We start from the raw sequence: 18,377 nt of genomic DNA, 5'->3' as shown, positions 1-18,377 counted from the left end.
CCAGTGGAACAATGCCGGCAAGGGAACCACTCCAGAAGATGCCGTTGATAACTGTTCCATTCCAAAGGTTAGGGATCAACATTGTTGGACCCTTAGAGCCAGCGTGTAGGGGCCATAAATGCATCTCGTTAATAGTGGACTATGCCACAAGGTACCCCAAAGCTTTTCACATAAAGGGTATATTGACCCGACAAGTGTGAGATCATGTAATACCCTTCTTTGCCTGAGTGGGATAATCAGAAGAAGTGCTCACTGATCAAGACACTGATTTTATGTCCACAGTGTAAGGGTGTCCCTAATTACGCTCACACCAGAATACATCCCTCTAGGAAAACAAGGCAAAAAGGTGATAAGTGCCTGTAAGTGTATCAGGCTGTTTGGCTGGTGATGCTGCTGCCGTATTTATTGGACTTTGCATTTTGAGCTGCGTGTTTTCTTCCAGGACGCCGTCTGCAAGGGGAAGTTCTTCCGACTCGCAACACGCTGTCACTTTGTGCTGACTCTCTGACAACAGCAACCACAATTCCCGGCACCACCGGCAGCCCCGCCCCCGCATCACAGTGAATGCGATTGGACTTTCTCGCATTCAAAACGTTTGGTCATGTGCACCGCAAGTGCCTGTAAGTGTATCAGGCTGTTCGGCTGGGTGGGTGGGCCAGCATAGACCAAACCGAATACACTTCTTAGGGTCGGTTAGCTCCTTTATCGTGAGGTTATCAATTTCGTTTAAGGTAAGCGCAATTCCATTTCTGTGACAAAATTGTGTAATAACTACTTGAAGGTTTGCCTTTTACGTGTCCGTTACAGCATTTGTCTAACATCTATGTAAAATGGCCAGTCGCTTAAGAAGTGGAACGTGTTCAAGTATGGTGATGCCCACTATCCCCAATAATCAAATTAATGAGTGTGAAATCTTGCCTTCAATCAGTGAAGAACCTGCAAAGATGTCTAAATCTAATGACAAGGGGCAGCTAACTTGTGGCAACCATTTGGATGATTTGAATGTGAAACCTAATGTATCACTGATTGAGCCTTTAGCATCAGCCAATGATTCTAATTCGCTTAACGACTTCGATATTAAAGCGTTGGAGAACTGGATTCTCGTATTAGGTTATCTATTGGTTTGTGGGCACCACTGATACCTAAAAATCGAGAATTACTTGATGCCGATTATGGCAATGGTTTCTATATGCCACCCAGTCCTCCTTTACCTATTTCAATTGCAAACAATATCTCGATTGGTACTGTTTCTGAATCTAAACCTGTACTAAGTCCAGATCGATGTGTCCCTTACTCACAGAACAATGGTAGTGAATCTTGTTTGCCTCTTACTCCTAAAGATCAGGAACCATTTACATTTCCTGTTATAAGGATCCTTGATCTGTAGGACAAAGGCCATGATGTCATGCATTTGGAATTAAGGGACATGAAATATACCATGAGTGACATCATGACTAAAGTTACTAGGCTGGACGGCTTTATTCTTGCACTAGAGGGGATATGTTATGGTGTAAAGAATTTGAGATGACAAAGTTATAATCACCCATGAACAAGGTACTCAATCGAATGATTCTTATTTCAGCTACATTCATGGTCTTGAACATTGTCGATCTAAAGAGTATGAATGGCTGTTACCCGAGTTAGGGACAATTAATTCTTCCCTAGATGAACTTGGGAACAGTTTATGTCCATCTACAGTAAATGTACACCAAGAAAAAAGTGAGCCACTTGCAGATAGCCCCTCAGTCCCAATTAATTGTATTGAACAACAAAAACAAGATGTAACATGAGTGGATGGCGATACCGATTATGTAGGCTATTCTTCTAGAAGATTTTCTAAAAACCAAAAACGTGTGGAAAAAAAGGAGATCCACCAATGAAAAAGTTAAATAAAGAGATTTTGGTGATATCCGACAGTTGTGGTGAAGATGTAATTGACGTTGCACAACTTTCCAAGGAATGTCAATCTCATCTTGGCTGTGAACATGATAAAATGCCACTAGTAAAAGATGTTAAAATACCATTAAATCCTTGCGGTAATGAATACTTACTTACTGCTGAAGTCCATTCGGAATGTATTAACTCCTTAACCACGTATGATTCTAATACTGCCTCTGTCAGCGTGACCAAAGCTGAAGGTGACTTATTTAAAGTTCAAAAAATTCTTCCAAATTTCTTTCAAAGTGTAGGAAGAAAATATACTTCCAATAGGTCTAATAGGTCCCCGATATCCCCCATATTGCCTACAGATATAAGTAATATCTCTCAATTGCCTTCTGGAAAATTGATAAAAGGGGTACCAGTAATGTATTCTGAAACCCTAATGAAAAATTCTGATAGGGATCCAGCAACCAACATTATTAATGCTCCAATTACTCTGAATGGAAGGGGTAAGTGTATCCTCATCTCTAATGACTCGCCCAATGATAACATACTTTCCGAAAATCAAGGGAATTTTAATGGCCCGGTTTGTGATGTTCAGGAAATGGTTGTACAGTCATTGCAGAGAACAAATAAAGAGCTATTGAACATTCATGAGTCCATGTTAAATGTTTTAAAGGCAGACACTCTACTGCCTGAGATAATTAAATCAGCTCCTAAACCCATTGGTCACAGGGATTGCAACCATCACACAGCATAATAGGACTCAAATACCATCTGAAACTGACAAATCAATGTGTAAACATCCTAAATCATCTGAACCTGCTGTTAGACCCCATAATGAAAGCTTAAGTCATTTGAAGAACGTCCTTAATTTAGATGTTCCAAAGCATGGATGTACACAGGTGGAGCACGGCCAAAGAGATGATCATCTGTGCTCTAACAAGGACAGTAGTAAGAAAGGTACTAACATGTTGGGTCTGGAAGGTAAACAGGAAAATTTAGGTGATTATCGTATCAACCGCAGATATGTCCTTGACCACCTTTATGCAATTCCCCCCCCTTTGAGAATCTTGGCTTCTAATGATATTGACCGGATTGCATTAGCTCCAACAAACAATTATCGCATGACATGTCACCTGTTCTCTGAACATGTATTGAAACTTATATGGTCATATAGGAAGGAGCTTTTTGAAATCGGATTCTCATCATCTACTTTTAATGATGAATAAATGGCAAAAGAATTCCTATATGATAATCAGGTTATTGAATCCTCTGAGAAAGGAATGAGTGGTGGTATGACCATCAGTGCAAAAAATGAAAAAACTTTGTATATCACAATTGACTATTGCTCGCACTAACAATGAAATGGCATGGATTGAACCGCTTTTAAAAACAATATTTGCGGCAAACCCTAACTTATCTTCATCATAAACTAAGGTAAAGTCAGCACGCACTGTACTGTCATGGAATTCATGTGGATTTAGTAACATTCCAATTTGGCTATCTACTCTGGAAAAGTATAAATTACCCTCAATTATTTTATTTCAATTAACCATGAAAATAGATCCACTAGATATCCCTGATTATTGCTCATACTGTTCTTTTGCTATTAAAGGTGCAGAAGGCAGGCCATATGGTGGTCTTGCAACTTCTGTCAACAATTCTGTAGCGTGTAACGTAACATTGGTATATTCATCCATTGTAACGCTCACCTGGTATCCACGGGGACGTCACTCAGCCTGTTCTGAACTCTTACGACCTCAAACCCTTCCCTGGAGGCTATTCGACTGGAGACTGAGCCTGAAACACAGGATTGGTCGAGTTTAACTCCCTATTGTCTGTGTGCTTGAACCCCTTCTTCCCCAGGGTCCAACCCTTCCCTTTGATCCACAGCTCACCTTGTTTTCTTGGATAGTGTGCTCTCCGTCCTGCCTTCAGCACAGGGGCGCTTTGATGCGGGCTCGTTCCTGCCTAGTTACTTCACTGGCAAGAGTCCGACAGGTAAGTATAATAGTCTTTTGAACAGTTCTCCAAATTCGTTCCTTTCCTTCCTTAGATGATGGCCGGCGTCCGGGGATGGCGGCGTGCTGCTGAAATGAGTAGCGCTGAAGGTGAGTGAGAGCGCGATGCACCCCTTTCGTATTTGTATTGAACAGAGTTCTTTTTCTGTGTCTTTTAGGTGCCGTAATGTTTTTAGCGTGGATGTCGTTTATGAAGAACAAATGCGGTGGGTAAGAGCGGTATGCAGCGCCTCTAGATGTTTCCACGCTAACCTGGAGTGCCTTTTCCCTCTTGCAGATGGATAAGAAGTTCCGGAGACAGAGTTCCCCCAGAGCGGCTGGGATTCAGGTAAGCGTTAGAAGCTCGTACAGTATTTAAAAATAAGCGAAGATTTGCAGAATGCTTACTAATGCCTTTTTTCTGTTCTTTTCCCCTTCTCCTTAGGAAGCCGGGTGCCGGGATGGGAATGACACCGCCGAAGATGCCCGCAGAACAGAAGGAGCGATGACTGATGGGCAGAAGTGCTGCAAGGTAAGGCTGTTCCTAACGGTGTTCTTGTTCTTGCAGGAGCTAAGCGCAGAAGAAAGATGCAGGCCTACTTGAGACCGATCCGAACACAATGAGTGTCACGCTGCAGGTGCAGAAAAGGCAAAGCATGTTTTTCAGCTTGGGTGTGGCTTAAATAGTCTCTGGGTATCCCAGGTGTCTCTGGGTTGAACCACACCCAAAAGACTAGACCGCACATGCAGTTCTGGGAACCGAAATATGTGGGGGCATCCATCTTGTCCCCATCAATGCACTACAAGTCCAATCCCCAATGTTATCCTATGGGAGTGAGCGAGTCTGGTGCCACAAGCACCAAGTCTGACTCCAAGTGGGTCTTTGGAGGGATGGAGAGGCCCTTGAGGGCCATGTAGGTGATCGTGGCCTGGCTCCAGCCTGACATCTTGGAGGGCTGGGGACATGAGGGGCAGGAATCATGACATCCATTCATGTTTTGGCCAGATTGAGTTTGAATAGGAACGATATGAAATCTATTTTAGTTATCAACTTGTACCATAATCCCTTGAAATATAAACTAATGGAGATTCTTGACGACTTAGACCAATGTTTTGATCAGGCCTGTACTTTGGACATCAATTTTGACATTATAATGGGTGGTGATTGTAATTCACAATGTTTAGGATGGCTTGTGTGCCACAAGGTTTCTAAACTAGTCTGTACAAATAGCATTAAGAGAGGTGCCGATTTTCTTACCTACTTTAAGGATTGGGGTATGTCATTTGTTAAGTTTAAGTGGAAGGAAATTGAGTACAGTGACCATGCACCCATTACTCTCAATACCCTTATTGCTACTAACCCATGGTACATTGATCATGTTTACATGCAATTGATATTAAAAGGGACGATCTCTCACTTAGATGGAATCCTACTTTATGTAGGAAGCTAGCTGAGCGTGTATCAAAACATCTCAAACGTGGGATCAACTTCAATAACCCAGAAATAAATTCCATAGATTATCTCAGATCATTAATAAATGTACTGAAGAAGCCCTTGATCATTTCAGAATTAAACAATCTCCTTCTGTGATAACTCGCAAACATAGATCTAATTTTAAAATCAAACTCCTGAAAAGATCCAAGTATAGAGATTTAAGAAAGATTGAATTAGAGCAATTACCACTTAAATGATATCTGTTGAAAAAAAACCTCATCATTCAAGCATATAAATTTAAAATTAAAGGAGTACATATTGAACAATACAACAAGCAAAATTGTGAAATGATCAGAGCTATTTGCCGTTATAATTCGCGTGATATTTGCACCGCGATTAGGAAAGGTTATGCACCAGAATACCAAAAGAAGACTATAATAAATGCTGAAACAGGGATAGCCTATGTTGAGAAGAAATGCACGTTAGCATCGCGTTTTGCCCAAATGCATGAAGAATCAGATTTGTTTCCACCATCTATGAAATTTGTTTGGACTGCTTTTGACATCATGTGGGCCATCAAAAAAATTATCCAACTCCCGTGCCCCAGGCCCTGATGGGATTCCATCGTGTGTGTGTATAGGTCTGATCCTATTTTCTGGACTACAATTCTAAAAATTAAGTTTGACAGCATTTTAGCAAGCAGAACCATTGCTGTATCTTGGGTTACCTCCATCTTGATCCCTCTTTACAAAAAAGGTGATCCTGGTTTACCTGCGAACTACAGACCAATATCTTTGATAGATTCAGCAGCTAAGGTCCTTTCTATTTTAGTCATGAATGAATTGGAAAAACATCTAGCGACTTAGAAGATCTATTCCAGATGTCAAGTGGGATTTAGACACAAGATGGGAACATTAAATGCAACAATTATGGCGCATTTGATAGCTGGAATTAAAAAGAAGGGATTTAGCAACCTCTATATCGCATCAATTGATATTTCTTCTGCGTTCGATACTGTCATTTGCAATGTGCCAAGATGCGAAAACCACGAATTCCTGAACATTTCATTTATTGGATGACTAAATTCCACACTAATACATCTTATAGAATCGGTATAACTCAAGGGGGTTCATTGACTGAACCTGTTCCATCATTTTTGGGGTTGAAGCAAGGCTGTAATTTTTGCGGCATTGCTGTTCAACTTATATCTCTGACATAGATGAACTGTGGGATTCGATTGTTACTTTTCCTGCAAGGCTTTGCTTGCTAAGAATACACTGGCTAGCATTTGCAGATTTATTTTTTATTTGAGCCCAGCTGGTCTTCAATCCAAGTTAAATATATTTTCTGAATTTTCCCACCAACATAATCTTGTTCGTAATCCTTCTAAAACCAGTATTACGATTTTTAAATCTGGTAAGAAACTTAAGAACTTCTGCTGGAATAGAGAGGGTATTGCTATACATGAATTAAAAGAAACTATTTACCTGGGATATCGTCTGAGTAATAAGACCTCTATTAAATCGTGGGTTGATTATCTGAAGCAAAAAGCCAGATCTCTCAGAAGCCAAATTAAATAGATCTTCACTAAATTTTGTAAATTCTCTGTGATACCGCTAGTGGTGTTCCTTACATTGAAGGTCAAACCAATTCTTATTTATGCCTTGGATATATGTTTAGGCAATCTGCACAAACTAGATTAAATGCAAGGCATCTGTTGAAAGAAGCTCTACGTTTGTCTCCTGCTATTACGAATTGCGTCATTAGACATGACATGGGCCTGATCTCTTTACCTACTAGATTGACCTGGCAAGTTTTATCTAATTACTGTAAAATTCTTAATTGCCCTGATAACTCACTTTATCAAGATGTTTTTGATTTCACAAATGGATGCTCTTCTAGCTCCATCACCGGCTATTATGAAACTATGGTCAAAATACTGAATACTTTAGGGGTTGACCAAGATGACATACATCCGTCCAGGTTATGTAAAACGTAAACTTTGAGAATGATTGGTGCAAAACAGATTAAATAAAATTACTGAAAACCTACACCGAATATGCTAAATACCCACAAAAAAAGAGATGGTTGTTGTGGTTATCTTACTGTATTTCCATGCAACATCACTAATTGCTTGAGCTAAAACATGGCGCTGGTGCGCAGTGCATTCTGGGGGCACTCAGAGCCATAATGGATATTTATTCCATGCCTCAGTCAAAATCTGTAGTTGCTTTGCGGAAAGACATGCTTTCAATGTTATTTGTTGCTAAGCCTGGTATGCAGCCTCAGTCAAGGACATTCTGCTGGGAAAGCTGGTTTTGTTATGTCTTGCTACGAGTTATGGAATTGTTTTCCGTGGTGTTTTAGAAGAGGGAAGCTTTGCTCCTTGGGGATACTGTCGGTTGACCCGGCCGGCAACTAACAGTCACTCAGCAATGTGCAAGCGCTAATGCCAGAAGGTTCGAGAAATCGGCACCCCTTTTTGAGGAGGGCATATATGCGGAGCTATCGAAAAGGTCAGGGGGAACCACACAAAGACCTCAGTCGGAGGGGACGCCTTGTTCCGACCTTCCTGTGGGCTGTTGTGCTCTCTGCCTGGCTGTTAACGGGGTCTTCCAGACACTTCTGACGAGATGAGGTATTCAGTTACGCCCACAGTGATGTATTTTCTTTTGAATTCTCTGTCCTTTCTGTGATTTATTTTTGTTTTATCACTTGTTGCTTCTAAGCTATAAATAAATAGCATATAAAAGTGCTCAATATTTTGCTAACTGCGTATCTGGTTGGGAGTTATTGCTTCGTCCACCTACGATCAAAGCATTTGCTTGCTCTACAAATGTACTGGTGATGAATAATTGTCTGTGCACTTTTGGTGAGCAAAACAATCACCAGAATGTATTACATGAGATCTAGACTTAATCAGTACCATACTCTTGAAAGAACAAAACATTGGGGAACCTCTAATGGTACCTCTAAATGTCATTTTTTTGAATTGCTTAGAACTAAATGAAACTTTTGATTTTAGAATGCTCATGTTTTAGAGATCTATGGTCTTCCTACGATTTGTAAATGTGAACCATGAAGACTGCATGGAATCTCTTTGGAATCGACTCATGCAGGGATATATAAGAGCATTAATCTTTGCATTGTTTTTTTTCTGAAAGATAGAAAAAGATTATTATTTTAGTGTATATTGTTGTTTTAATCTATTTCTTTTTCTTAAACTAGAATTGTTTTGTATTTGTTGTGTATTTTTATATGTTTGCCGTTTCATTTTGTAAAGGTTCATTTGAACCACACAAATAAAGAAAAAAGAGAAAAAGGTGATCTTGTAAGGATAACAAGTTTAATCTTACAAAATGAGGATGGTAGCAAAGGACTCTGCTGAACGGTCTTCTCCATTCATATAGGTCCGACTTGCTGTAGTGGTGTCACTGGATATGGATCATGGCTTCATCCCATTCCGTCCTTTTTCCAAAATAGGGATGCTTTAAAGCCTTCCTTCTTCATTGTCAGCGGTTTTGTCAGAGCATGCTTTTCTACACATTCTGCTAGCTTATTCAAAAACACCCTGCAGCTCTGAAGACTTTTACAAACCTTGAGGCCTAGCCCAAGGAAAAACTAAACATTTTTATCCGTACAAACATTCATTCTATCCATATTTCACTCCTCCAGCTACCATTATCTGGGTCCTGTAATTTCCTCCACACTTAATTTTATCCCATTTTGCATTTAGTCGCATAGAACATGCAATTCCTATTTTTATCCTGCATGGACGCTTGACAGACAGACAGCTGGTGAGTCAGTTAGTGCTGCCAGTGCTGGCCATAGTGATGAAAACCGCATACGCGCCTGTGGTCAATTTTTAGAATCCCACAGGCCACATTCCTTCTGAGAAGGAGCTCAACTCATCTATAGCACTAAGATTTTACAATGCCTGAGATCTGACATTACAAATCTATCCAGCTAATAGTAAATTGTGCCTTATATTTAGAGAATAACTACCTTCTGCAGTGCTTGCCCAGGTCTGTGTATGTGATTATATTTGCAAGAGAGCCTTCCCAGTGGCCTTCCTCCCCCCCAATTCCTTATAGTGCCTTTTAAGAGGTCTTGACTAACTCTAAAGCGCTTGGAGGTTCGGGGGACCCAGGGTCCTTCCCAACAACAGTTATGGCCCAAGTGCATCAAAGGTTGGATGTCAAACAGCTTAAAACCTCAGTATAGCATCCTCAAAATGATGGTCTAGTGGGACATTATAATAAGACTATTAAGCAGATGCTGAGGAGAGTGGTGGGCCCAGAAGGAAAGAATTGGGATTAGGCTTTACCATTGGTTCTCATGGTGTTAAGGGACACCCCCTCAATCCCCCACAGGGTTTTCCCCATTCAAATTACTCTTCGGTAACTACTGGACACTGTAAGGGAAGAATTGGAACAACATGAATAAGTTACTCACGGAATACGTGGAGGACCATAAGGAACACTTAGAGAGCCCAAACCCTGCAAGAAGTGCAGTATAGCCAAAAGAGCCAAATGAGGACATTCAAACCTGGGGATATGGTATTTGTGTTGCTGCCGACCAGCAGTAACAAATTGCTGGCCCGGTGGTAGGGACCCTACATAGTAAAGGACCTCATAGGCCCCGTCAACTATCAAATCAGCCAACCCAACAGGAAGCAACATGATAAGGTATACCATTTCTGCTTAAGGAGTGGTTTGAACCCAAGGCTATGGCATTTCTGTCTACCTGTCCAGGAGACGGAGAGGAACAGTTTGTAACTAAACCAGTGGCTAGTTTGAAGGGTGTACAAAGGGGAGTTGCAGTAACAAAAAGGGGAGATGGTGAAAGCCCTGCAGAAATATGCATCCTTTTCTAGTCTTCCCGGAAAGACAAGGTTAGCTGAACATTTCATCAACACAATGCACAAAAAGGTCTGGGAGCCCCTCTACCGAGGACAAGGACAACCCAGACAAATAACCTGTTCCATGAGAAGGTGCCCACTCTGGAGGGTCTACAACCACATTTTAGCTCACTGTACCTTTCCATCAACACAAAACTGGGACAGACTGTTTACACCATATCGTATAGCAGGGGCAAAGCGGCAAGAGAGGAAATTGAAGAAATGCTTTGTATGGACATTATAGAGCCTTCCATTAGCCCTTGGTGTTCACCCATAGTATTGGTGCTGAAACCAGACGGCTCCACCAGATTTTCCATGGATTTCCAGCAGTTGAATAGCATTTCAAGTTATGAAGCATATCCAATGCCCAGAGTAGATGAACAAATATAAAAACTAGGCTGTGCCCGGTACCCCAGCACCACTGACTCCACAAAAGTGTATTGGCAAATTCCTCTAACAGGACAATGAAAGAATGGCATTTGACAGCCCAGAGGGCCTGTATCATTTTAACGTGCCAGCTTTTGGCCTGCATGGGGGGTGCAGACATTTTTCAAAGACTAATGGATGTTGTCCCAAGACCTCATGAGACCTATGCTGCAACGTACCTCAATGATATTGTGGTCTTTAGTGACTGCTGGGAAGCCCATATCAACTATCTAGGAAAAGTAGTAGCCACCATGGTATCGGCCAGCCTTCACATAAACCGAAAGACAATAACTTTGGAGCAGTTGAAACCAAGTATTAGGGCTGCATGATAGGAAGAGGCATTATCAGACCACAAGCAGCAAGGTGGAAGCAATTGAGAAAATTCCAGAACAAGCAGATTACAGCTCTTCTCGGCTTCGTGGGATACTATAGTCAGTTTATACCTCACTTCTGCGCCATCGCAACACTGTTAACTGAAGATCAAGCGTTCCAGAGTCCTTTCACAGGGCCCAGCGGCCCAAACGGCTTTCAGCCAATAGAAACTGGGCTATTGCTACTGACCCTGTGCTACGATGGCCCGACCTTTGCAAACATTTCTCTCTACAGACACTGCTGGCCGGGTGTTATGGGCAGTGTCGTCACAGGAGGATGATGGCGACTGGTTTTCTGTATGTTTCGTCAGTTGGAAATCGTTTCCTCAAGAAGCTGCCTAATCCACCATTGAGAAAGTGTGTCTGGCTATCAAGTGGGCAGTTGAATCTCTTCAATATTATCTACTGGCCAGACATTTCAGTTTGTTCACAGATCATGCACCACTTCAGTAGCTCGCCAGACATAAGGACTCCAACAGAGTTTTGCAGTAGTTTCGTTGCAACCCTTCGATTTAGTCACTCTACAGTGTCCCGCTAGGTTCCAGGTGGTGGAGGACTACCTGTTCAGGTGCAACTCCAAGCAGGATCGGTGTGGAGCTTATGCGGCGGGGTATGTTATGCTAACACAACAGCGCTCACCACAGACAAGGCACCCGGCAGCCAACGACATGGCTGACAGCCCACAGTCAGCCCATACAAGTAAAGGGCCACCAACTGCCACAAATGGAGTAGTAGGACACACCTGTCCGATGGATCCACTGTGGCGGTCAGGGTAGCAGTGGAAAGGGGAGAAGATCAGTACAGTACCCGCTTACCTGGAATGCTGACGAAGAGCAGTGGAAGACATAGGGCCGGGGGAGTTGCAGATACTTCAAGGTTCCCAGTACTCCCTGGGGCTGGCATGTACGGGAGGACCAACGGTGGCCATGTCAGGAGGAGGGACATCTACTGGGAAAGGGAAATTGGACGCACTGATCAAGGAGGCCTCTGAGTGGAGGATGCGCAAGAGAACCAATATAAAAAGGCAACAGGAACTGCAATACAATGTTGCCCTTTTTGCCTTTCAGGTCGGCGGTCAGTTGGAGGAGGGAGCCAAGAACTGGTGGGCCTATGAAGACTAAAAGTAGCAAGGGAGCAACCCCATGCCCAGACAGGAAAATTGTGAGAAGAGAATGAAGTAAATCAAAAGAAAACCAACTCCTATAAATAAAACTTCTAAAATCTCGCAGTTCAACCCAACACTTTGGAGTGGCGTCGCTTTGTTCATCCTACACTCACCAACAGTCCAACTTCACAATTGTCATGCAATTTCTAATGGACCTTTCTGAGTGAATAAATGCTTGCCACCCGTTACAATTGACCTACAGGGATACTGCTCGCCCCCAAAGGTTTTGATGACGATTGTTAAGGATTTCAAAAGGCACGGTACACTCCAGACCAGGACTCTTTCTACCGGCCAGGGATGCAGCGCGCAGTCAAAATACTTTTAATTTATTGATTACGAATTCAGTTTGAGAAGGCCCTCAACCTGTCTCACACCCACCTTTACAAACACCCCGGGTCACAATAGACCATGAACCAGGACGGTGTGTAATAATTGTTTTCTTTTTTATTTATTAGTTTGATTGTATTTAAACAATTTTACAAAAGAAGTAGTAAAAGAAGGTCGATGAACTTCAAATCAAATTTAAGTTTGTCAACTGGCAAGATCCTTGATTTGTGATCCTAGTCATACTTTACTTTCAGTTCTTTTTCCTAGACAGGACTGGCTCAGTTTCCTTCTAGTTCCTTGTTCTTCTGTGCATCCAACCCAATTGCTTTGAAGAAGCCTACAACAGAAATGACCCAGTTGGACTTTTGACCACTGGTTAGTCGGAGTCACCACTCCTGCTCGTCGTAAACATAAGTCTTTAAAAAGTTGGCCTAACCATCTCAATCGTTCCTTCTCAAGGCCTGTGCATGTTAACAGGAGATGTTTTCTCGTCTCTACGCGATTATCCTTGGTACAGAAGCGACAATTGTTTGAAGTCGCCTGCTTCCTGATCATTAGGATCTCGTTTGTGCTGAGTATATTCAGTCTAAATCTCATGAAACTTGCTCTCAGATCTTTACTCAGAGATTTTAGGAAATAAAGTAGAGTCTCATTCAGTCTTTTTGGATTATATGGGAGATCCTTTGTCAGAGAGCTTTTCAGCCGCGGACTGATTCAATCCAATCCATTTCTAGAATGTTCTTATTTACTATTACTGGACTGGAGATTAGTTTCTCCTCTGAGCTGTCAACTTTTTCCAGTAGGCTCCTGTTTTTTTGTCTCCAGGCTGTCAGAGTTTGGCTTTCGCCATTCATCATTGCGGTGTTAAGTATCTCCAGCATTCGGTTTGAGTTAGGTTGTATTAGCTTCCGATATAGCATCAAGCCGTTTCAATACAATATTAATTTATTTTTAAATTCCAATTAAAAATCACACAAATTTAATATAGGGCAGCAATCACCAGTGTGGTGATAATTACACTGTAATTTGATCGAATACACTTATTTTGACCTTGTTTCATAAGATATATAATGCACAATTGACTACAGGCAAGATTACTTTTTCTGGAAGGTATTTTCTGATCGCACCACAGTTACTATTTTCCCCTGCAACGTTCCCTCAAATCCCTGCTAAAGGAATTGTGTGGGCAAGAAGGAGTAGCAAGGAGTCAGGTATACTAGGCAACAAACAGAATGAAAATCTGACCATCTCCCTCTGAATGGGAGGTGACAAAAAGGATTGAAACACTTTGAAATTGAGCAAAATAGCACTCTAAATACTTGTTTTACATGTGCGGTTGAATGAATGAGGTAGAAATTAGTATAGCAGTGTCAGAGATCTAAGAACACTAGCAAACTACAAGGCAATCTACTAACAGGCATACAGTTCGGAAAATCAACTTGGGAAGGAAAACAGTGCAGCCAAATCACACGTGGAGAAAGTGCATTTTCTTCTTTTCACGGGTTTAAAATGACAAAACACCTTGAAAAATGGGTTAAACAGACAAAATCGCAATGCGGTTTTGATGCTAAGGGACAAAGGAACATCACAGGTATAATATGGAAATGAAAGGGTAACTTGGGAGAGATGACAATATGAGATTCTTAACGGGAAAGGAAACTGTTTAAAACGGGAATAATTTCACGTGACAACTCGGTTTGAAAAGGAAATGACAGACTAGATTTTAGTGGCTAGAAAAGAGGAACGCTGCCTGTGAAAAGGGTTAACCTGGAGTGTTAACCCCTTCACACCGTGTGCCTCTTTGGGGGGAATTAATTTATTCAAAATAGTACTAAGGACTTACACAAGGACTGAAATGAGTTGGAAAGAATGGCGCCAAGACTTTGAGATCACTACACATTTTCCTAAAAACAAGGTAAACAGGACAGTTTTAAGAATTTTGCTAGGGCAGTTACAGGATCCCTCTATGGGATTGGACCCAACACAAGGTAACAAAGCAAGGGGTGCAGTTTGTTGTAACTGGGGAAGGGAAATACTCACAACAGGCACATGAATGGGGTAGCTTGGACAGCGAAACTGGGTTTCTGGACAACGAGGCAATATCTGGTCTCTGCTGTCAAGGTCCGGAACATAAAGCGCCTACACCGGCAGTGCCGGTATAATTCCATAACTTGGCATCTACCTTGGCACCTGAGCCAACAGCGCCTACGCCGGCAAAGAACTACCAGAACCAGCCGGCCTTGCGGTGCATCGATAAATGCAGCCCCGCCTATGAGCATCCCAAGCCTCGACCTGGAAAGGCTTCCTACTTCGGCCACGCCCCCCCCTTACTTAGCTGCTCCTAAACCGTCTTTCGCCGTAGTAGCGTTTGTTTTCCTGCTCTGTTTTTCTTACCCGATTGGATTCCCTGGTGTTACTGACCTACACTCTTTCTTGTTGACCCTGATTACTGGATTACGTCTTGGTACCTCAACTACCCGCCTACTTGGTATTTGACTCCAGACTGCTACGGTGGTGCGAATTTGCGTGCCGTTTGCTTAAGTCTGGTTGCCTAGTCCCACTCCTCCAACAGTATTTGATGTACTGACTTGAGTGTCGTGCGTGTAGACCGTTGAGACCTCCGTCCCCAAGTGACGCACAGGGGAACCAAAAGAACCCCCTGTGCGACCTTTGGAGCCAAAGGTGGGGGATGTTACTTCCCGGATCCACGGAAACTCTGGAACACCGATGCTGCTGCAGAAAGAACGGGGTTAAGTACCAGGCAAATACAATATAATACAAGAATCAGAGGATCTGAATAATCTTACCTATCCGGTGGTTGGAAAACCCAGGAGACCTAGTGAGGGAGGTTCGAGACTCAGATGACAGCCAGTCCCCAGAACAGGGACCGGAGTCACACATGGACACAGGAGAGCCCACCTGAGATTAGAGCTGGAGGCGTAGCGCGAGTTCCCAAAGGGCAATGGCGTAGAAGTCCAACAAAGTACCAAGGGATGATCCGAAGGCAGGTGAGGGACGAGTCGAGGTTCAGCAATGAGTAAACAGTTCCAAGCAAAGGTACAAAAGGATAATCCGAGGGAGTCCAGGTGAATGATCCAAAGTCAAGGTAAACCAACAGAGTAAATCCAAAACGTAGCGCCAAACAGAGTCGAAAGACAGCTGAGAAGCGGTCAGTGCTCCGTGCATCAAGCGTTATATACTGTGCGCTTCCGAGTCATGTGACGCCCTCCATCGTCACGTGGGAAACGCCGCTCTGAATCATTAGATAGGCAGAATCCATATTTCACAAGGGACATTTCTGTCCGAACACCAAATTCGCTTTGTTCTCCTGACATTCTTTCATGAAAGATACGTCAAACATCCTACAAATCTATATACATGAGCCTAACATCTTCAGGCATATTTGCATTTAAGTTTTATAACTGTAGCATGTGCACTTCCCCCAGAAATGACACTTTAGCGCTGTTCACGTCCCCCAAATGCTAGAACAATCCACAATGTCTTATTTTCATGGTACACAAATTACAATCAAGCCGTAAAATTTTACATGACTGTTTTGGGTTACTGAAATAAATATATCAAAAAGTCCTTTAAAATGAAATGGATGGCATCTGTCACTGGTGGGCGGTCCTTAAGATTTCCCCAGTCATCCTACCATGCCAACCCCCCCCCCCCCCCCATGTGTCAGCTCTGGGCAGCAGGGCTACCTTAGCAACCTTTCCTTTCATTCTGGCAGATGCAGCTGAAGAGAGATGTCATAAGGAGTTTGCACTTGCTCGTGACAAGGCCCCTGATCCATTGTTCTTGGCTGGAGAAATGCCAGAAAGTCTGACGAGGTCACCACATCCCACACCTTGGCCCATTCATAGTTTCCAGGGGGTTGGTCTACTTGGGGGGAAAACGATTCTGTCCCAGGAAAGGCAGGGCCCTTTGAAGCCAGGGCCTGCCAAACCTGTTCTGCAGGCCTTAAAATATTGATTTCTTTATTTTTCTTTCACCAACAAGCAAGTCTTTTAGAAATAAATATCATGTATATATATATATGTTTAAAGCAAACCCCCACTGCATTTCTATGCAAGCACAAAGCCTTAGTTTAACATTTAAAAAGGCATTTTCTTGCTTGGCAAAAGCACTATTTTACACGTGGGTTAATATTCCTTGAATGTTCCTTTGAATGTGTTTTCTTTTCTTCCCCAGACATCTGTATTCTGAGCATTTCCATGGCCCTAGTCAATTTCTACTAGACAGGAATCTGTTAGATGCAAGGGTCCTTTGAAACTGACATAAGCAAAGAGAGGACTTCTTGTGAAGGGTTCACCTGGGTTACGTATGGCTTGGAGTGAAGTTGTCTGCTATTTCACAGGTTTAGCCTGACAACATGCCTTTCAGGGAGGAATGCCCCCATTTGCTGGTGTACAACCAGAATATGGATGAACATGGATGTGTCTTACTGGAACCAAAGTGTGTAATGTTGAAAAGATGGAAAGGGCATTTGTACACCACAGTCATTTTAAATGCAGAACATTCTCTTTTTCAGTGGGAAGTTTTAAGCTGGCAGGATAGCAGCGCTGCCTTTGAATTCTTTTCTTTGGTGCACATGAGGAAAACACTGGCAGCCATTCTTGGGATATTCCATGTTCCATCTTGCCCCATATGTGCTTGCCAAAGACAGCGCAGCCATTAATTTTGGAACTGCAAAACGCAGTTTTAATGCAAGGGAATAGCGCTCAGCAGAGCCAGCGCAGCCATTCCGCTTGTAACTTTTGGAATGCAGTTTGGTGGTGTAGGGGAGTTCTGCTGGGCTGGTAAATGTGCCCCCACATGATGAACGCCATGGAACAGGGCAGGCGTGGTTAATTAGGTCCCCATTCAGTACGCAGTTTTTTCACTGTAAGGTGACAATTGCAAATCAATCACAATATGTTCAAGTTGCTGAGTGACAAAAGCAGAATAACTCCTAATTGTCAATATTTTGATATTTTCATCTTCGAAAGCAACTACAGGTCAACACGAGGTAATGTAAATATTTCTGTATATTTTAATTTTAAAATGCAAAACAAGTTTTTCAGAAGAAACTCGAAATTATCATTCAATAGTCCACTTAATTAGCTAAACACTATATAGATTTGAATATTTTACCTGATTGAGATATTTTCTGTAATCTTGTCGAAGTTCCTCCTTCAATTTATTCTTTTTCCTTTCATATTCTTCTCCAAGTGGCAGACTCAAACCAAAATCCTCTTCTGCAATGTGCAACACTACTGTTATTGCAAGTAACAACTTCAAAAAATCTAAGTAAACATTAAAACTAGGTATCAAAACATTGATGACCAAAACAAGTATTCAAAGAAGACTACATCAACAAAAAAAAAAAATAACTCGACTGGAGGTGCTTTTCTACCGCAACCTTCAGATGGCATCTATGCTACGGTTACATCTATTTTAAGAAGTTCCAGCCAATGAGAAGTTTACCAGTTAAAACATCAAGCATCATGCCGGACCCCTGAGGTTTCAAAGCACTGTAATCATTCTCATTATTCACCCATTTCATGGCAGTCAATACATCAACCTCAGAAGGATGAAAGGCTCAGTCGAATCTTCTAGAATAAGTATTGTTCTGTTTTTTACAATTTGACAAGTAGCAGGTGGAGAAATACAACTACATATACTAAACAAGTATCGGCAATGACAATACTTTGGGCTTTTGAGTAAGCATGGGAAATGCATTTTCCAGGTACTGCCGTAGTGGTATTAACTGGCCATCAATGGTAGCAACTGCAAAATGATGCGAGTAACTGGGCATATAATAGTAGTGCCTGGCAAATGTATACACAAGGCTTTGCCAAAGCTAATTTTTAACAGGATTTCA

General features: G+C 42.2%; 1 protein-coding gene across 4 annotated transcripts in view; it reads right to left on the bottom strand.

The window, feature by feature from the left end:
- The window catches only part of CSPP1 (centrosome and spindle pole associated protein 1), a 1,841,309-nt gene that overhangs the window by 1,604,233 nt on the left and 218,699 nt on the right, over positions 1 to 18,377 (bottom strand). For all 4 annotated transcript variants that reach the window (XM_069621145.1, XM_069621146.1, XM_069621148.1 and 1 more), the window contains exon 4: positions 17,648 to 17,751. In XM_069621145.1, coding sequence (XP_069477246.1) covers positions 17,648 to 17,751 — 104 coding nt within the window. The remainder of the gene's footprint in view (positions 1 to 17,647; positions 17,752 to 18,377) is intronic.

Source organism: Ambystoma mexicanum, chromosome 5q, assembly GCF_040938575.1.
Source record: "Ambystoma mexicanum isolate Mex_15411 chromosome 5q, UKY_AmexF1_1, whole genome shotgun sequence".
Taxonomy (NCBI): domain Eukaryota; kingdom Metazoa; phylum Chordata; class Amphibia; order Caudata; family Ambystomatidae; genus Ambystoma; species Ambystoma mexicanum.
Note: the sequence above shows the minus strand (reverse complement) of the source record. Positions and strands in the feature narration are given on the sequence as shown.